Here is a 17696-nt window from a genome sequence, read left to right on the forward strand (position 1 = left end):
CCCATTCAGTATAGTGTTGGCTGTGGGTTTATCATAGAAGTCTTTATTACCTTAAGATATGTCCGTTCTATGCTGATTTTGCTGAGGGTTGTAATCATAAAGTGATTCTGGATTTTGTCAAGTGCTTTTTCAGCATCTATTGAGATGATTATATTATTTTTGTTTTTAATTGTTTTGTTTATGTGGTTATCACATATATTGACTGGTGTATGTTAAACCAACCCTGCATCCCTGGTATGAAACCCACTTATTGGGTTCAGTTATTTCATGTTTTGTTGAGGATTTTTGCATCTATGTTCATCGGAGATATTGGTCTGCAGTTTTCTTTTTTTGTTATGTCCTTTTCTGGTTTTGGTATTAGGGGAATATTGGCTTCATAGAATGATTTAGGGAGGATTCTCTGTTTATGTTGGAATAGTTTCAGTAGTATTGATACCAGTTCTTCTTTGAATGTTTGATAGAATTCAGCTGTGAATCCATCTAGTCCTGAACTTCTTTCATTGGAAATGTTTAAATTACTGTTTCAGTCTTACTACTTGTTATTGGTCTTTTTAGAGTTTTTCTTTCTTCCTGGTTTAATCTAGGAGGGTTGTAGATTTCCAGGAATTTACCTATCTCCTCTGGGTTTTCTAGTTTGTGTGCATAAAGGTGTTCATGGTAGCCTTAAATGATCTCGATCTCGGTTATAGTATCTCCCATTTCATTTCGTTTCTTTTTTTTTTTTTTTGTTCTGAGATGGAGTCTCGCTCTGTTGCCCAGGCTGGAGTGCAGTGACGTGATCTCGGCTCACTGCAAGCTCCACCTTCCGGGTTCACGCCTCAGCCTGCCTAGTAGCTGGAACTACAGGCACCCGCCACCATGCCTGGCTAATTTTTTTGTATTTTTAGTAGAGACGAGGTTTCACCATGTTAGCCAGGTTAGTCTCCATCTCCTGACCTCATGATCCGATCCACCTGCATCAGCCTCCCAGAGTGCTGGGATTACAGGCCTGAGCCACTGTGCCTGGCCAGTATCTCCCGTTTCATTTCTAATTGAGCTTATTTGGATCTTCTCTCTACTTTTCTTGGTTAATTTCATTAATGGTCTATTGATTTTGTTTATCTCTTCAAGGAACCAGCTTTTTGTTTCATTCATCTTTTTTTGTTGTTGTTTCAATTTCATTTAGTTCTACTCTGATCTTTATTTTTTTTCTTCTGCTGGGTTCAGTTTTGGTTTGTTCTTGTTTCTCTAGTTCTTTGAGGTGTGAACTTAGATTGTCAATTTGTGCACTTTCCAACTTTTTGATGTAATAGGCATTTAACACTATGAACTCTCCTCTTAGCACTATTGTTACTGTATCCCAGAGGTGTTGATGGGTTGTGTCACTATTATTGTTCAGTTCAAAGAAATTTTTTCTATCTTGATTTTATTGTTGCCCAAAAGATCATTTAGGAGCAGATTGTTTTAAGGTATTTGTGTAGTTTAGAGCATTCCTTTTCAAATTAATTTCCAATTTTATTCTACTATAGTATAAGAGAGAGTACTTGATATAACTTCAATTTGCTTAAATTTATTGAGGCTTGTTTTTTGGCTTATCATACGATCTATCTTGGAGAATGTTCCACATGCTGATGAAAAGAATGTATATTCTGCAATTGTTGGGTAGAATGTTCTGTAAATATCTGTTAAGCCCATTTGTTCTAGGGTGTAGTTTAAGTCCATTGTTTCTTTGTTGCCTTTCCATCTTGATGACCTGTCTTGTGCTGTCAGGAGAGTATTGTATTTCCCCAGCATTAGTGTGTTGCCATCTATCTCATTTCTTACATCTAGTAGTAATTGTTTTATAAACTTGGGAGCTCCACTGTTAGGTGCATATATATTTAGGATTGTGATATTTTCCTGTTGAACTAGTCCTTTATCATTATATAATGCCCCTCTTTACCTTTTTAAAGTGCTGATGCTTTAAAGTTTGTTTTGTCTGATAGAAGAATAGCTCCGCCTGCTCACTTTTGGTGTTCATTTGCAGGGACTGTCTTTTTCAACCTGTTTACCTTAAGTTTATGTGAGTCCCTATGTGTCAGTTGAATCTCTTGAAGACAGCAGATACTTGGTTGGTGAATTCTTATTCATTCTCCATTCTATATCTTTTAAGTGGACCATTTAGGCCGTTTATATTCAATGTTAGTGTTGAGATGTGAGGTACTGTTCTATTCATCATGCTATTTGTTGACTGAATACCTTGGTTTGTTTTCATTGTGTTATTGTTTTACAGGTCCTGTGAGATGTATGCTTCAAGGAGATTCTATTTTGGCATATTTTGAGGATTTGTTTCAAAATTTAGAGCTCCTTTTAGCAGTTCTTGTAGTGCTTGCTTGGTAGTGGCAAATTCTCTCAACATTTGTTTGTCTAATAAATACATTATCTCTCCATTTATGATGCTTACTTTTGCTGGGTACAGAATTATTGGCTGATAATTATTTTAATTAAGGAGGCTAAAGATAGGACCCCAATTCCTTCTGGCTTGAAGGATTTCTGCCAAGAAATCTGCTGTTAATCTAATAGATTTTCCTTTATAAGTTGATGTAAGTGATGCTTTTTCTTCACAGCTTTAAGATTCTTTCCTTCATCTTGACTTTAGATATCCCGAAAACTATGTTCCTAGGTGATTATCTTTTTGCAATGAATTTCCTGGGTGTTCTTTGAACTTCTTGTAAGTGGCTGTCTAGGTCTCTAGCAAGACCAGGGAGGTTTTTCTCTATTATTCCCTCAAATAAGTTTTCCAAGCTTTTAGATTTCTCTTCTTCTTCAGGAATACCAATTATTTTTATGTTTGGTTGTTTTAATATAATCCCAAATTCCTTTGAGGCTTGTTCATTTTTAAAAATTCTTTTTTGTCTTTTTTGGATTTCATTAATTTGAAAGCCTTGTCTTTGAGCTCTGAAGTCCTTTCTTCTACTTGTTCAATTCTATTGTTGGAACTTTCCAGTGTATTTTGCATTTCTCTAAGTGTGTCTTTTATTTCTGGATGTTTTGATTGTCTTTTCTTTATGATATCTATTTCTCTGGAGACTTTTTCGTTAATATCCTGTATTTTTTTAAATTTCTTTAAGTTGGTTTTCACCTTTCTCTGGTGCCTCCTTGAATAGCTTAATAATCAACCTTCTGAATTCTTTATCTGGCAATTCAGAGATTTCTTGTTGGTTTGGATCTGTTGCTAGAGAGGAGCTAAGTGTGATCTTTTGGGGGTGTTATATAGAACCTTGTTTTGTCATGTTACCAGAATTACTTTTCTGGTTCATTCTCATTTTGTTAGACAGTTTCAGTGGAAAGATCTGGAACTCAGGGGCTACTGTTCAGATTCTTTTGTCCCACAGGGTGATCCCTTGGTATGGTGCTAGGGATGGGGCTTCCTGAGAGCCGGACTACAGTGATTGTTATTGCCCTTGAGAAAACAAGCAGGGCTCTCAGGGCTCTCACCTTCCTGCCTGCCCGCCTGCATGGTCGGCTGCGGCTTCTGTGCAAAGATGCATCTGTGATGTCATCTGTCTTTAGGTCTCCCCTCTGTGGTTACCAGCACCTGCTCTGGTGGAGGTGGCAGGGTTATAAAGTGGACTCTGTGGGAATCCTTGATTTTAGTTTTGTTTGGTGCTGGTTTTCGTGAATGCTGGTTATGCTGGTAGTGAAGTTATCATGTGGACAGAATCAGGACCTCGGTTTAGCCAGAGTGTTGCAGGTGGTGGAATTAGCTGCTATTTTCTCCTTCTTTGGAGCAGGGTTATTCTGTTGAGTTACCGTAGTGGCTTGATTGGTTGGCCTCCAGCCAGGAGGTGGCACTTTCAAGAGAGTACCAACTGCAGTGGTAGAAAGTGGATATAATCTTGCCCCACATTGGCCAGGATGAGTACTTTGGTTTCTCCGATTTGGTTGTGGCCATAGAGCTCGCAAGAGCTTTATCTTTTGTCTTTGGCTACCAGGGCAGATAGATGTAAACCATCAGCAGGGTTAGACCAGTCTGATCTCTGACTCCCTTTGGACAGGGGTTTCTGTGGCCACTGTGGGGGATGGTGGGTGGTTCTCCGGCCAATGGAGTTAGGTTCAAGGGGGATTATGGCTGCCTCTGCTGCATCATATATAGATCACCAGGGAAGTGGGGAAAAGCCAGCTGTGACAGGCCTCACCTAGCTCCCATACAGTCAGCAAGGCCAGTCTCACTCTCACCTTACCCCCACCAACCACACTGAGTTTGTATCCAGACAGCCAGAGAGCAGGGCTAAGGTCTTGCCCTCAGGTACAAGCCTTCACATTGAGAAAACAAGCAGGGCTCTCAGGGCTCTCACCTTCCTGCCTGCCCGCCTGCATGGTCGGCTGCGGCTTCTGTGCTTGTATCTGCACTTCCCGTTTGCCCCCTACTCCCTGGATTCTGCTCAGGAAAGTTTGTGCTCAGTTGAAGTTATTACAGAGTTCAGCTAGGAGCATCCTTCACCCTGTGGCCCCTCCCCAATTTCACCAGCTGCCTTACTTTCCCTAAGGGACCTCTGTGAGATGAGGTCAGGAATGGCTTCCTTGGGCTTGTACTGGGGTGCTGGGGAACAGGAGTACCTGCAGGGCTCTTCCAGCTGCTGCTTCTGCTTTTATGTTTCACACAACTCCCTAAATCCATTTCAACTCTAGGTAAATTAAATTCTTCTCCCATGATCTGGATTTTTGGGTTCCCCAGTGGGGATGTGTGTTCAGAGGCTGACTTTTCTCCCCTCTCACACTTTGTTGATTCATAGTTTTTCAGCTGTTTTGTGGTGTTGCAGCAGCAAGCCACTTCTTTCAAAGGTTCTGTGAATTCTTCAGTTTTCCTGTTATGTTCCTATGGTCGTTCTTGGAACAAAAGTTAACAATGTGAGTCTCCAGATGCTGTACTGTCTGTCCAAGTGGGAGCTGCACATTAGTCCTGTCACCTATTCGCCATTTTCCACCTTTATGTTATTTAACATTTTATTGTGGAGATGGAGGTGGTGTTGGTTGTATTTTGCAAGATTTTCCCTTTGTGTATTTTGTACATTATCTATTTAAATTTTTCTATCAGATATTAAAATAACCAGAAAGAGGAAGTTGTTTTTTTTTTTTTTATAACTGTGCTAAACACTTGAAAAACTGGAGCAAATAACTTTTGAAAACTTAAATTTGACCTAATGATACAGTAATAATGATTTTTTGTTACCCATCTCTTTTGTGACAACAGTGAAAGAGATTGTTGGAAAGGAGACTGTAGAAGGGAGGAAGATACAGAGTAAATACAGTTGTTTTCATCTCTTGACTGCTTTACTTTTTATGTATCAGGTCATTTGATCTTGGCTTATACACCCACAAAAGTGTATTTCTCCTTAGTATTACTTTAAGCTACCTTTGTATCACTTTCAAGATATTCTTGAAATAAAACAATTTTAAAAAGCTGTTTAATTTTTTTAAAATCCAGTATTTTGCCTTGCTGAAGTGTTTGTGTAAAGGAAAGTTTGGATAAAGCACCTGTCTCTCAGGAGATAGTGATGAAATGGGAGATTGCTTCTGGATGTCATAGTTTGCCAAAGAAAATCTAGACCAAGAGACTAAAACCCATTGTCCTTTTCCTTTTTAGAGATGTGGAGAATGCAGTTGTGAAAAGTTAAATTTTAGCATTTGATGGCATAAAATCAATAATTTGACTTGGAAAGCTTCAATAATATTGATAGATTTTACTCCATGGGTCACCTGCATCTATCATTTTGTATGCCGTGTCTTACAGATTGCAGATGTTCCTACTTCTTGGATGCTGTTTGATTAGGTTTGACTATGGCAAGGGTTAAAATCTCAATGTATTGATGGGCATTTTTATTCAAATTAAATGGCAACAGAGTTAAAAAAAAAAAAACAAAACAAAAAAACCTTAAGTGATTGGAGACGGTCTTCTAAACTCTCAATTTTAGTTTTGCTGCTTCTACCAACTTTCTCCACTGATTAAAAGAGGAGCCTATTTTAGCCAACTTAAGCAGAAAAGGGATTTATTTTGTATAATTTACAGAACTGATGAGAAGGATGGAGAAATAAGTTCAAAAAAATAGGAAGGAATTAAAGGCAGCTGAGAATTTGTCTCTGCTCATATACCATAAAGAAAATCTGGTTAGAAAGCCAGTTCTGTTTCTGTGACTGTTGTCTCTGTATCTGCATTTCTCCCTCAAAGTTGAATTTTTTTTTTCTGGGGGAGCATCCTATGGACAGCTGAGATCAGTAGTTCTCTTGTTTCTAGCTTTCAGGAGTGCCTGAGGTCAAAACTGTTTTTTATAATTCTTATGTTTTATTTGCCCTGTTTACTGTGTTGACATTTGTGCTGATGGTGTAAAAGCATTGGTGAGAAAGAGTGCTGGTGTCTTACCATGAATCAAGGCAGTGGCATGTCTGTATGCATGTCAACCTAAAAGGAAGAAGCTGAGGCAAAATTAATATAAGTGAAGAGTTTTTTTTTTTGGCTAAGCTCAAGGACTGCAGCCTGGAAGCTTAGATTCAAATTGTCCTGAACATGCACTTTAATTAGTACCAGTTACAAGTAGATTTTTAAAGGCAAAAAAAGTTGTTTGTTAGGAATTCTCATTGGTTCACAGAAATAACATTGGTTAATGATTGGCTCCACATTGTTAAGCTACAAGATACGGATTATCGCAAAAAAAGTCGTCAGAAATTCTCATTGGTTCACAGAAAGAACATTGATTAGTGATTGGCTCTACACTGTTAAGCTATAGGGTGTGTATTATAATGTCCAGTGGGGTATTATTAGATTTATTTATAGCTACCTATAGTAATAGTAAGCAATTTCAGAAGATGAGCACACAGCTCAAGACATGAAGAAGGGCATGATTGTGGTCTCATTTTAGTGTCTCTCTTGGTCTGATAATTAAAAGGACTTACATCCTCAGATAAAAGCTCTTCCTTTTTTTCACCTGTATACACACACACACACACACACACACACACACACACACAAACACATATATAACTTTTCATTGACAATATTTCTCATACCAAATGTGAGAGTTTTTTCTTCACACCAATCAATTCTCCATCTCTCCAGATACCACCTGGGTGTCCTACAACCCAATTCAGTTCTGGCAGTAAGTGCCTGGAGTTACCAGATCCAGAGTTTAAGGGCTCAATCCCACAAGACTGTCCTCACTTTATTTATTTGTTTCTTTTTATTTTTTATAGACAAGAATCTTGCTATGTTGCCCAGGCTGCACTCAAACTCTAGGGCCCAGGCAATCCTCCCACCACAACCTCCTTAGTAGCTGGGACTACAGGCTCAGGCTGTCTTCACTTTAGGCGCCATAGCTGGGCTGTCCTCATTTTAGATGCCAGGCACAAGTATTGGGTCCCCAGATTACCCACTCTTCTGTCTGACTTGACTACAAATCAAGGTTCTCATCACCCACAACCCCTTCAGGTTTGATAATTCACTAAGATACCTCACAGACTTCAGTAAGACAATTTACTTATGATTACTGGGTTGTTATAAAGGATCAACTCAGGAACAGCCTATAGAAGAGATGTTTAGTGCAAGGTATCAGGGGAGGAGGCATGGGGACCTTCCATGGCCTGTCTGATGTTCACTCACCTGGAAGCTCTCTGAACTGTTCCCATCCCCTTTTTAAAAAAATAGAGTGGGGTTCTTGCCATGTTGCCCAGGTTGGTCTTGAACTCCTGGATGTCATGGGTGCTACTGCCCGTGGCCAGCTTTGCAGTTTTTAAAGGGATTTACCAAGACAGTTGTAGGTAAAGAAATGCAGATTTATTAGCGAAAGTGTGAAAATATGCTGCAGGGTTGCATTGGGCAGCACAGCAGAGAAAGGGTTGTCTGCCAAGAGGTAGGGGCTGGAGGGAAATTGTATAGAGTCTTGCTACAAGGCGGCTATCTGTGGAACAAGGTAGCTGTGCTTGCAGGTTGTTTGTGATTAACCATCTGTCCGAACAGTAGTTCATTGTTTCCCATCTGGGATCACCCCTTTCTCATTGTTGCTTACTTATCAGGACTCCACATCTGCCCCACCCCCTCTGACAGAACAGCAGTGACAAATCATTGGCAATGGGGTGGAGGTCTCATCTCCCAACTACTTCCTGGCATGCCTAGGGCATGGAGTAGACCCTACCTATGGTTGTTGGTTTGTCAGGAGACCCTGTGGGTCATTGTCCCAGACTGTGGGACTTAGGATATTGGATTTTTCTGGAGGAAGGTATTCATCAGAGAGGGGGAGCATGTCAAGATGAAACTGGTGACCAGCTGAATCCAGGGGAGATTTGTAACGCATCTCTGGGGAGAGACTGATCCCATACACAGTATCATTTTAAAGTGAAACTGTTGAATTCTAGAAGATAAAATTTTGTTTTTTAAAGCCATTGTCCAAAAAGGGATACACAAACCTTTTGCTTTGTGATTGTTTTTCCTTATTGGAAACCCATTTAGGTAACCTGAAAATTAAACTCAATGAAAAACTGTTTGCATTTAATTAGACACAGAAAGTGTGTTCAGCAGGGGAATACATGACTCTTAGGAACAGCATAAGTTGTTTTTTTTGATTACATGGAAAATTTAGACATACCTAGAAAAGCCAGGGGTCCAGAATTAAGTTATGTTAGAGGAAAACATTGCTTAATTTTTTTGACCTTAAAGTTGAAACGTTAAAATATTATGTTAATGTTTAGCATTAGAACATAATAACAGTTAGAATTGGGAGGAAAACACGACAGGAGCTGACAAAAACCTGGGGGTGTTATTATATTAGGCCTTCTTTAGAGGAGAAAAAGCTGAAAGCAGCGGGACACAGCAAAAGTTAAACTGAGATGATTCTGAGAAGTTTTAAAAATAAACGTTATAAAATGAAAAGTAAAACTTCTTGTAGTTTTGTTAAGAACAGATTAATACCTTAAGAAAACCTTGTTTTAACATATGGAGAGGCAATGTTAGAAAGACTATCCTAAATAATTCCCTTTCAGTTATAACCAACTTAATCACATAGAAAATTCTTTTCATAAATTTCCCTTCACAAACCTTCTTATGATTTACACAGACTATTTTTGACATGCTTGGACTTTACGACTTGTCCTAAGCATTCCTCTTTCTTAAACAACCAGTCATTCTATTTCAGGACAAGAATTTACCGTACGAGATTTTTTTTCTCATATAAAGTCTTTTTTTTTTTTTTTTTTTTTTTTGAATAACCTTCCTTTCCCAAAATACCTTTTTACCTTTATAATCTTCTTCATGTCTCTCTTATTCCCTGGTTCCTTTTACCTTGTTTTATATATAACCTTTAAGTAACCTTTGAATTAGACAAAAATTATTTTCCTTTTGTTAGGAAGTTAAGGTTTGTACTTCATGTTGCTGTGTGATTTCTGTGGAGGAGCAAATGAGGAGGTAGTTTACATGCTGTAGAAGTTATCCCCTCTTAAGAGATTTTTCAATTAGGTTTCTTGCTAGGGCTTGTTTGAATAAATGTGGGCTATATATATATATATTTTTTGAGACAGAGTCTTATTCTGTCGCCCAGGCTGGAGTGCAGTGGCTGGATCTCAGCTCACCACAAGCTCTGCCTCCTGGGTTTACGCCATTCTCCTGCCTCAGCCTCCCGAGTAGCTGGGACTACAGGTGCCTGCCACCTCGCCCAGCTAGTTTTTTTTTGTATTTTTTAGTAGAGATGGGGTTTCACCGTGTTAGCCAGGATGGTCTCGATCTCCTAACCTCGTGATCAGCCCGTCTCGGCCTCCCAAAGTGCTGGGATTACAGGCTTGAGCCACCGCACCCGGCCAATGTGGGCTATATTTTAAACCCCTGAAGTAGGACTATCTAACTTGAAGTTTCTATTTAATCCGTTTTTACACTGCTGTAAAGAAATACCTGAGACTGGGTAATTTGTAAACAAAGGAGGTTTAATTGACTCACAGTTCTGCGTGGCTGGGGAGACCTCAGGAAACTTACAGTCATGGTAAAAGAGGAAGCAGACACCTTCTTCACAGGGTGGCAGGAGAGAGAAATCAGGAGGGCAGGAGAAATTGCCATTTATGAAACCATTAGATCTTGTGAGAACTCACTATGAGAAGAACAGCATGGTGGAACCACCCCCATGATCTAATCACTTCCCTCACTCTACATGTGGAGATTACAGTTCTCTTCCTCAAAACATGGGGATTACAATTGGAGATGAGATTTGGGTGGGGACACAGAGCCAAACCATATCCAGTGGCCTGTCCTTCTGCATCAAGAACACTTACTTGGAGGAGTGTCCTTAGTACAGTCTGCAAGGGCTGGAGGCTTCTAAAGCAGGCAACAGTTAAGCCTGTCTCTTGTCCTTGCATTTTTCTTTCTCTTTGGCTCTGTTCCCCTTAATCTGTTCTCAATTATTGAAGAAATTGAAACTATGTCCAGCAGTGTTGGGAAAGTAGTTTGTGGTCTCTAATCTAGCTTTTGGACTTCATGTCTAATGTGTAGGGATACCTGGTTGATAAACAGCTATGACATTGAGGCCTTCTGGGCTCTGGGAGTTCATATTAGTATATTTTTTCATAGCCTCAGCCAGCTTGGAATAAAATAGGGCTAGATTTTCATTTGACCCCTCTCTTATTTCCCTTAGTTTGGCATAATTTACAGGTTTTATATGGCCTTTTTAATGCCCTGAATCAGGCAAGTGATCATGTGATTATGACATTCCTGTTGTGGTCTCCCTCTTGATAACCCCACCTAGAATCAGCGTCAGGCACTGCAGTTCTCCCAGGGCCAGACTCCTGGGGATTTGGGGTATGCACTTCATCTGCCCACCTTTGATCCAGAGACCATATGTGGATTTTTCCTCATGGGTGTAACAAATGGTAAAAATAATATACATGTCCTACCAAGTGAGGTAGATAAAGCAGTAGTCCTTTAAATTCCTTCATGAAGTGAGAAGGGCCCCTACTGAAAGAGCCAAAGCTTAGTTTTTATTTGGGAAAGATCAGACTTTAGGAAGGGAGCATGGACTCTGATGGTTCCTAGATCCCCATTTGCCACGTCCTGGAGCAGCAGAACTTTTTCTGAGGCCAAAATGAGATCTCATAGGTGACCTCTGACCTAGTATGAGAAGGGGAGAAGAATCCCTGATAAGGAGGAGGAAATCAACATCAAAGGTTGGAATGTTGAGGGGAAGGTGAGAGAGAGGGAGCAGATGGAGTAGGTGTAATTGAACATGAAGGTAGTTTGTTACGGGAAGAAGGTGTGGCCTCAACCCATCCAGCTAGCTGGGAAGAACGGAAGAGAGTAAAAGAAAGGCCATCCAAAATATCAAAAGAGTCAGTGGGGCCAGAGAATATAGTCAGCACATTCAGCAGGTTTGGTGGAGATTTGGATCCTGAGAGAGTGAGTTACGAAAGTCTGTACATAGGAACTTCAGATCACTTAGAAGAGTTGTGACAGAAAAGGGCAAGCTGTAAAATAGTATTGGGGCAAGGGTCCCACCTTGTGGCCAGGAGGATTCCTGATCTGAAAGTTTGTAATGTGGCCATGTTGTATTGCCCAAGAAAATTAAACTTTCTTTTTGAGAGTGTGAGGGTCAGATTTATCCATTATTTTAGGATGCTACCCAGAGATGAGTCTGAAGGAATAGATGGGGTGTGTCCCATGGTGGGACTGGAAAACAAGCTGTTTGGGGCTAATAAAATAATAGTACCTACCTCGTAGAAATGTTGTGAAGACTAAGATAATAAAAAGAAGTCATTTAGAGCAGTGCATAGTTTATAATAAACACCTAGTCAATGTTAATTGTAGTAATTATTATGACCCCTTTATCAGACTTTCAAATCAGGTCTTCATAAAGCTGGTCACAAGACGGGAGATCTAAGACGTGAATCCAAGCTGTCTGGGTTCTTGTATAACTGGATAACAACTCATCAGATCAAGGTATTGATCTGAAAACATGAGTGCTACTAGTTTTAGATTAAAGATGTACATTGTGAGCTTTTTTCCTCCTACTTCCTACTAGTCTGTTTGCTGGGCTAATGTAGAACAAACTTGAATAAACAAATTGCAAATATTCAAGGGAACTTGAATATATCATCTAGATAGACAGCTTGTTTTCTTTGAAGACAGATGCAAATGGTCGTATTTTTTAAATTGTATACACAAAAGCTGTAAAATTATATACTGGTTTAAATTAGTCTTGTTTAATTAGCCATTATCTGACCAATGTTACAACTCCATCTTTTTTTTCCTTAACATCTATTTTTTGTTTGTTTTTTAAAGACTGCTTTTTTTTTTCCTCCAGAGCAGTGCTGTTTCTTGAGTTTTCAGCTCTAGCTGGTAGCACAACCTTAGGTGGGATAGGTTCATAGCAGGTGTTTGCTGAGTAAGTAATATACTCATACAAAGAGTCATATTTTCTGCTGTGCTAGAAACTGTCTGCAAGAGAGTATGCTTTCATTAAATACAATAAAATTTCACAGTGCACTCCAAGGAACTGCTCTGTGTTGTGATGGTGGGTGGGTGTGAGATGGGACAGGGGAGGAAGGGATAAAATGTGATTGAGAATACTCTCTCAGACATGAAACTAAGTGTAAGGAGATAATAGAATTGAATCTGATTTTGTTTGTTTTTGTTGTTGTTTTGTTTGAAAGGTCCTACTCTCCCTAAAATCAAAATTTGATAGTATACTGGGCTGGCCAAGCCTGAATGCCTGCCATGGCAAAACCTCCATTTAAGGGAAACTATCTTGCCCTTAGCCCTTGCTATAAGGGTAGTCCCTTTTTGTATTTAGCTATAACCCCTGGCTATGGCTGAGTAGACCCTGGAAAACTGAATCAAAGAATAGTGAATTGTGGCCTGGTACAAAAAGATGAACTGGCCTAATCACAATTTTCCCTGGAAAATTAAAAACTATAAAATGTAGAGAGATGGAGGCAGTTAACAATGGGGGCAAAAATTGAAACAATGTATTAGAAAATGTAGTGAGATAAACAGGATAAGATGTGGTACCCTGTATTATAGGGGAGCAAAAATATGAGAAATCAGAAAAAGTCATTTAATAGTGAAATGGAAAGAATCAGATATTTGGCATTAAGCTGTGTAATTAATAAAGAACACAAAGGAAGATTGACTGCCTGTTTGATTGATTCATTTGTTTATTCAACAAATCATTTTTTAAGTTACTACTGTGTACCAGGCAGTGTTTTAGCCCAAGAGTATTGCTCTGAGAAAGAATTAAGCCAGTGATTTTCAACCACTTGTAATTTTGCCTACTAGAGGATATTTGGCCACGTCTAGAGACACTTTGGTTGTCACAACTGGGAAAGGGAGGTGGTATTGGTTTTTAGTGAATAGAGGCCAGGAATGCTGCAAACTATTCTACAATGCACAGGATAATTCCCTACAAAAAAAGAATCATCTTGCTCAAAATGTCAGTAGTTCTCAGGTTTAGAAACTCTGGGATAAACTATCATTAGGATATATTTCATGGAATAATTGTTATCTTGTAGTTGACATTTAACTTTCTGTGTTTTCAGAATTAAGGAAGTTCACTGGAGTAAAATGGAGGCCTCAGTAATATTACCCATTCTGAAGAAAAAACTAGCCTTTCTTTCAGGTATGTTTTCTTCTTAAAATTTGAAGTGTTTGATATACAAACTGTTATAATAGTTTTTTGTTTGATGAGTATGACAAATGCATTTTATGTTTTTATGAAAGTTTTGTTTAAAAGGTATTTCTGAGACATCTTTAAATCAGAGTGAAGAGCTAGGAGAGCTAACTCTGTACTGGTTCTTTGCAGGCCAATTTATTTTTCTAATTTCAACTTTTATTTTAGATTCTGGGGGTACATGTGCCTGTGTGTTGCATGGGTATATTACATGATACTAAGATTTGGGGTACCATTGATTCCCCTCACCCAGGTAGTGACCATAATACCCAGTAGGTAGTTTTTCAGCCCTTTTCCCCTCCTCTCCCTCCCCCACAGTAGCCTCCAGTGTCTGTTGCTCCCATCTTTAGGTCCATGTGTGCCCAGTGTTTCACTCCCTCTTACAGATGAGAACATGCAGTATTTGGTTTTCTGTTTCTGTGTCAATATTCACTTAGGATGATGGCCTCTGGCTGCATCCATTTTGCAGCAAAGGGCATGATTTCCCTGTTTTTTTTTTACGGCTGCATAGTACTCTATGATGTATATGTACCACATTTTCTTTATCCATTACACTGTTGATGGGCACCTAAGTTGATTCTGTTGCTCCGCTATTATAAATAGTGCTGCAAGGAACATATGAATGCATGTGTCTTTTTGATAGAGCAATTTATTTTCCATTGGATATATACACAGTAACGGGATTGCTGGACTGAATGGTAGCAATCCCATTACTGGGTATATACCCAAAGGAAAATACATTGTTTTATAGATTTCTCTGTTTTAAGTTTTCTGAGAAGTCTCCAGACTGCTTTCTCCAGTTGCTGAACTAATTTACATGACCACCAACAGTGTATATGCATTTCCTTTTCTCTGCAGCCTCACCAGCATCTATTATTTTTTTGACTTTTTAATAATAGACATTCTGACTAGTATGAGATATTTCATTGTCAGTTTGATTGCATTCCTGTGATCATTTGTGATGTGCATGCTTGTTGGCCACTTGTATGTCTTCTTTTGAGAAATATCTGTTCATGTCCTTTGCCCACTTTTTAATGGGGTTATTTGTTTTTTCCTTGTTGAATTGATTAAATTCATTATGGATTCTTGGTATTAGGCCTTTGTTGGAGGCATAGTTTGTGAATATTTTCTCCCATTTTGTAGGTTGTCTGTTTAATCTGTTGATAGTTTCTTTTGCTGTGCAGAAGCTCTCTACGTCCTATTTTTCAATTTTTGTGTTGCAGTTACTTTTGAGGACTTAGTCATAATTTTTTTTCCAAGGCCAGTATCCAGAATTGTAATTCCTAGGTTTTCTTCTAGGATTTTTATAGTTTTAGGTCTTAGGTTTAAGTCTTTAATTAATTTTGAGTTAATTTTTGTATATGGTGAAAGGTGTGGTTCAGTTTCATTCTTTTACACATGGCTAGCAAGTTATCCCAGCACCATTTATTAAAACCAGAGTTCTTTCCCCATTGCATGTTTTGTTGAAGATCAGAAGGCTGTAGGTGTGTGAATTTATCTCTGGATTCTCTGTTCTGTTCCATTGGTCCATGTGTCTGTTTCTGTACCAGTACCATGCTGTTTTGTTTACTGCAGCCTTGTAGTGTAGCTTGAAGACAGGTAATGTAATACCTCTGGCTTTTTTCTTTTTGCTTAGAATTGCTGTGGCTAGTTGGGCTCTTTTTTGTTTCCATGTGAACTTTAGTTTTTTTCTATTCTGTGAAAATTGACATTGGTAGTTTGATACGAATAGCATTGAATTTGTAGATTGCTTTGGGCTGTATGGCCATTTTGACATTTTAAATATGACGATGGAATGTTTTTCCATTACTTTATGTCTTCTGTTCTTTCAGCAGTGTTTTATAGCTCTCCTTGTAGATATATTTCACCTCCTTGCTTAGGTGTAGTTTTAGGTATTTTTTGTGGATGTTATAAGTGGGAATATGTTCTTTATTTGGCTCTCAGTTTGAGTGTCATTGGTGTTTGGAAATGCAACTTATTTTTGTATATTGATTTTTTTACCCTGAAATTTTACTGATGTAATTTATCAGTTCTAGAAGCATTTTGGTGGAGGCTGTAGAGTTGTCTAGGTATAGAAACATGAAGTCAGCAAAGAGCAATAATTTGACTCCTTTTTCTGTTTCTGTGCCTTTTCTTTTTCTTGCCTGATGGTTCTTGCTAGGACTTTTAGTACTATGTTGAATATAAGTGGTGAGAGTAGCTATCCTTGTTTTGTTTCAGTTCTTAAGGGGAATACTTTTGGCGTTTGCCTGTTCAGCGTGATGTTGACTGTAGGTTTGTCTATAGATAGCTTTTATTATTTTGAGATGTATTTCTTCAATGCATAGTTTGAGGGTCTTTATCATGATAGGATATTGGATTTTATTGAAGGCTTTTTCTGCATCTATTGAGATGATCGTATGGTTTTTAATTCTGTTTATTTGGTAATTCACATTTATTGATTTGTACATGTTGAACTGATCTTGCATCCCAGGAATAAAACCTGCTTAAATGTGGAGGATTATTTGGCTGTGAATCCATCTAGTCCAGGGCTTTTTTTGGTTGGTAGATTTTTAAATTACCAGTTCAATTTCAGAACTCAATATTGGGCTGTTGAGGGCTTCAGTTTCTTTATGATTCAACCTTGGGAGGGTCTATGTTTCTAGGAATTTATCCATTTCTCTAGAGTTTCTAATTAGTGTGCACGGAAGTCTTTTGTATTTCTGTGGGATCAATTGTAATGTCACCTTTGTCATTTCTAATTGTCCTTATTTGGATCTCCTCTCTTTTTTTCTTTCTTAATCTAGCTAGTGGTCTTTGATCTTGTTTATCATTTGATGTTGTCAGTCCCCCTCCCCCCACACTTTTTTTTGAGACAGGATCTCACTTTGTCACTCAGTCTAGGGTGGAGAGCAGTAGTACGAACTAGGCTAACTGCAGCTTTGACCTCCTGAGCTGAAGCGATCCTCCAGCCTCAGCCCTGACAATTAGCTGGGACTACGGGTGTGTACCACCATGCCCAGCCAATTTTTGTGTTTTTTGTAAAGATGAGGTTTTGCTGTGTTGCACAGGCTGATCTCAAATTCATGAGCTCAAGTGATTCGCTCACTTTGACTTCTCAAAGTGCTGAGATTTGAGGGCTGAGCCACCTCGCCTGGCCTTGTTGATTCTTTTAATGGATTTTGGGGTCTCAATTTCATTCACTTCTGCTCTAGTTTCAGTTATTTCTTTTTTCCTGTTAGCTTTGGAGTTTGTTTGTTCTTGTTTTTCTAGTTCCTGTAGGTGTGACGTTACATTGTTAATTTGAGATCTTTGTAACTTCTTGATGTAGTCGTTCAGTGCTATAAACCTTAACAGTTTTTGCAACATCCCAGGGATTTTGATGTTGTATCACTGTGTTCATTTATCTCAAACAATTTTTTGATTTCTGCCTTAATTTTGTTTACACAAAAATCATTCAAGTGCAAGCTGTTTAACTTTCATGTAATTGTGTGGTTTTGAGAGATCTTCTTGGTATTGATTTCTACTTCTGTTACACTGTGATCTGAGAGTGTGGTTGGTATGATTTTGAGTTTTTTTAATTTATTGAGACTTGCATTATGGCCAAGCCTGTGGTTGGTCTTAGAGTATGTTTCACATGCAGATGAGAAGAGTTTCACATGCAGATTAGAATTTCACATGCAGATGAGAAGAATGTATATTCTGTGGTCGATGGGCGGAGTTCTGTAGATGTCTATTAGGTCCAATTGGTCAAGGGTCAAATTTAAGTTCAGAATTTGTTTTTTTTTTCTCCCCCATGATCTGTCTAGCTCTGTTGGTGGAGTGTTGAAATCCCCTGCTATTATTGTGTGGCTGTCTAATTCATCTTGTAGGTCCAGAATTACTTTTCTTATGAATCTGCAGTACTTCATTGTTGGGTGCATGTATATATATTTAGAATAATCAGGTATTTATGTTGAATTGAACCCTTTATCATTATGTAATGCTCTTCTTTGTCCTATTTGATTATTGTTGGTTTAAAGTCTGTTTTTTCTGGTATCAGAATAGTGACCCCTGCTCTTTTTTGTT

The 17696-nt window shown here is 38.6% G+C and overlaps 1 protein-coding gene across 5 annotated transcripts in view; it reads left to right on the plus strand.

Annotated features, from left to right (window-relative positions):
• SESTD1 (SEC14 and spectrin domain containing 1) overlaps window positions 1-17696 on the plus strand; it is a 154091-nt gene that overhangs the window by 55879 nt on the left and 80516 nt on the right. For 4 of the 5 annotated variants that reach the window (XM_030916783.1, XM_030916785.1, XM_030916788.1 and 1 more), the window contains exon 2: window positions 13519-13598. In XM_030916783.1, the coding sequence (XP_030772643.1) occupies window positions 13544-13598 (55 nt within the window). In that variant the 5' untranslated portion in view covers window positions 13519-13543. Of the gene's footprint in view, window positions 1-11812; window positions 11921-13518; window positions 13599-17696 lie in introns of those variants that run through there. The other variant, XM_030916784.1, reaches the window with a different exon arrangement.

Source organism: Rhinopithecus roxellana, chromosome 14 (genome assembly GCF_007565055.1).
Source record: "Rhinopithecus roxellana isolate Shanxi Qingling chromosome 14, ASM756505v1, whole genome shotgun sequence".
Lineage (NCBI taxonomy): Eukaryota > Metazoa > Chordata > Mammalia > Primates > Cercopithecidae > Rhinopithecus > Rhinopithecus roxellana.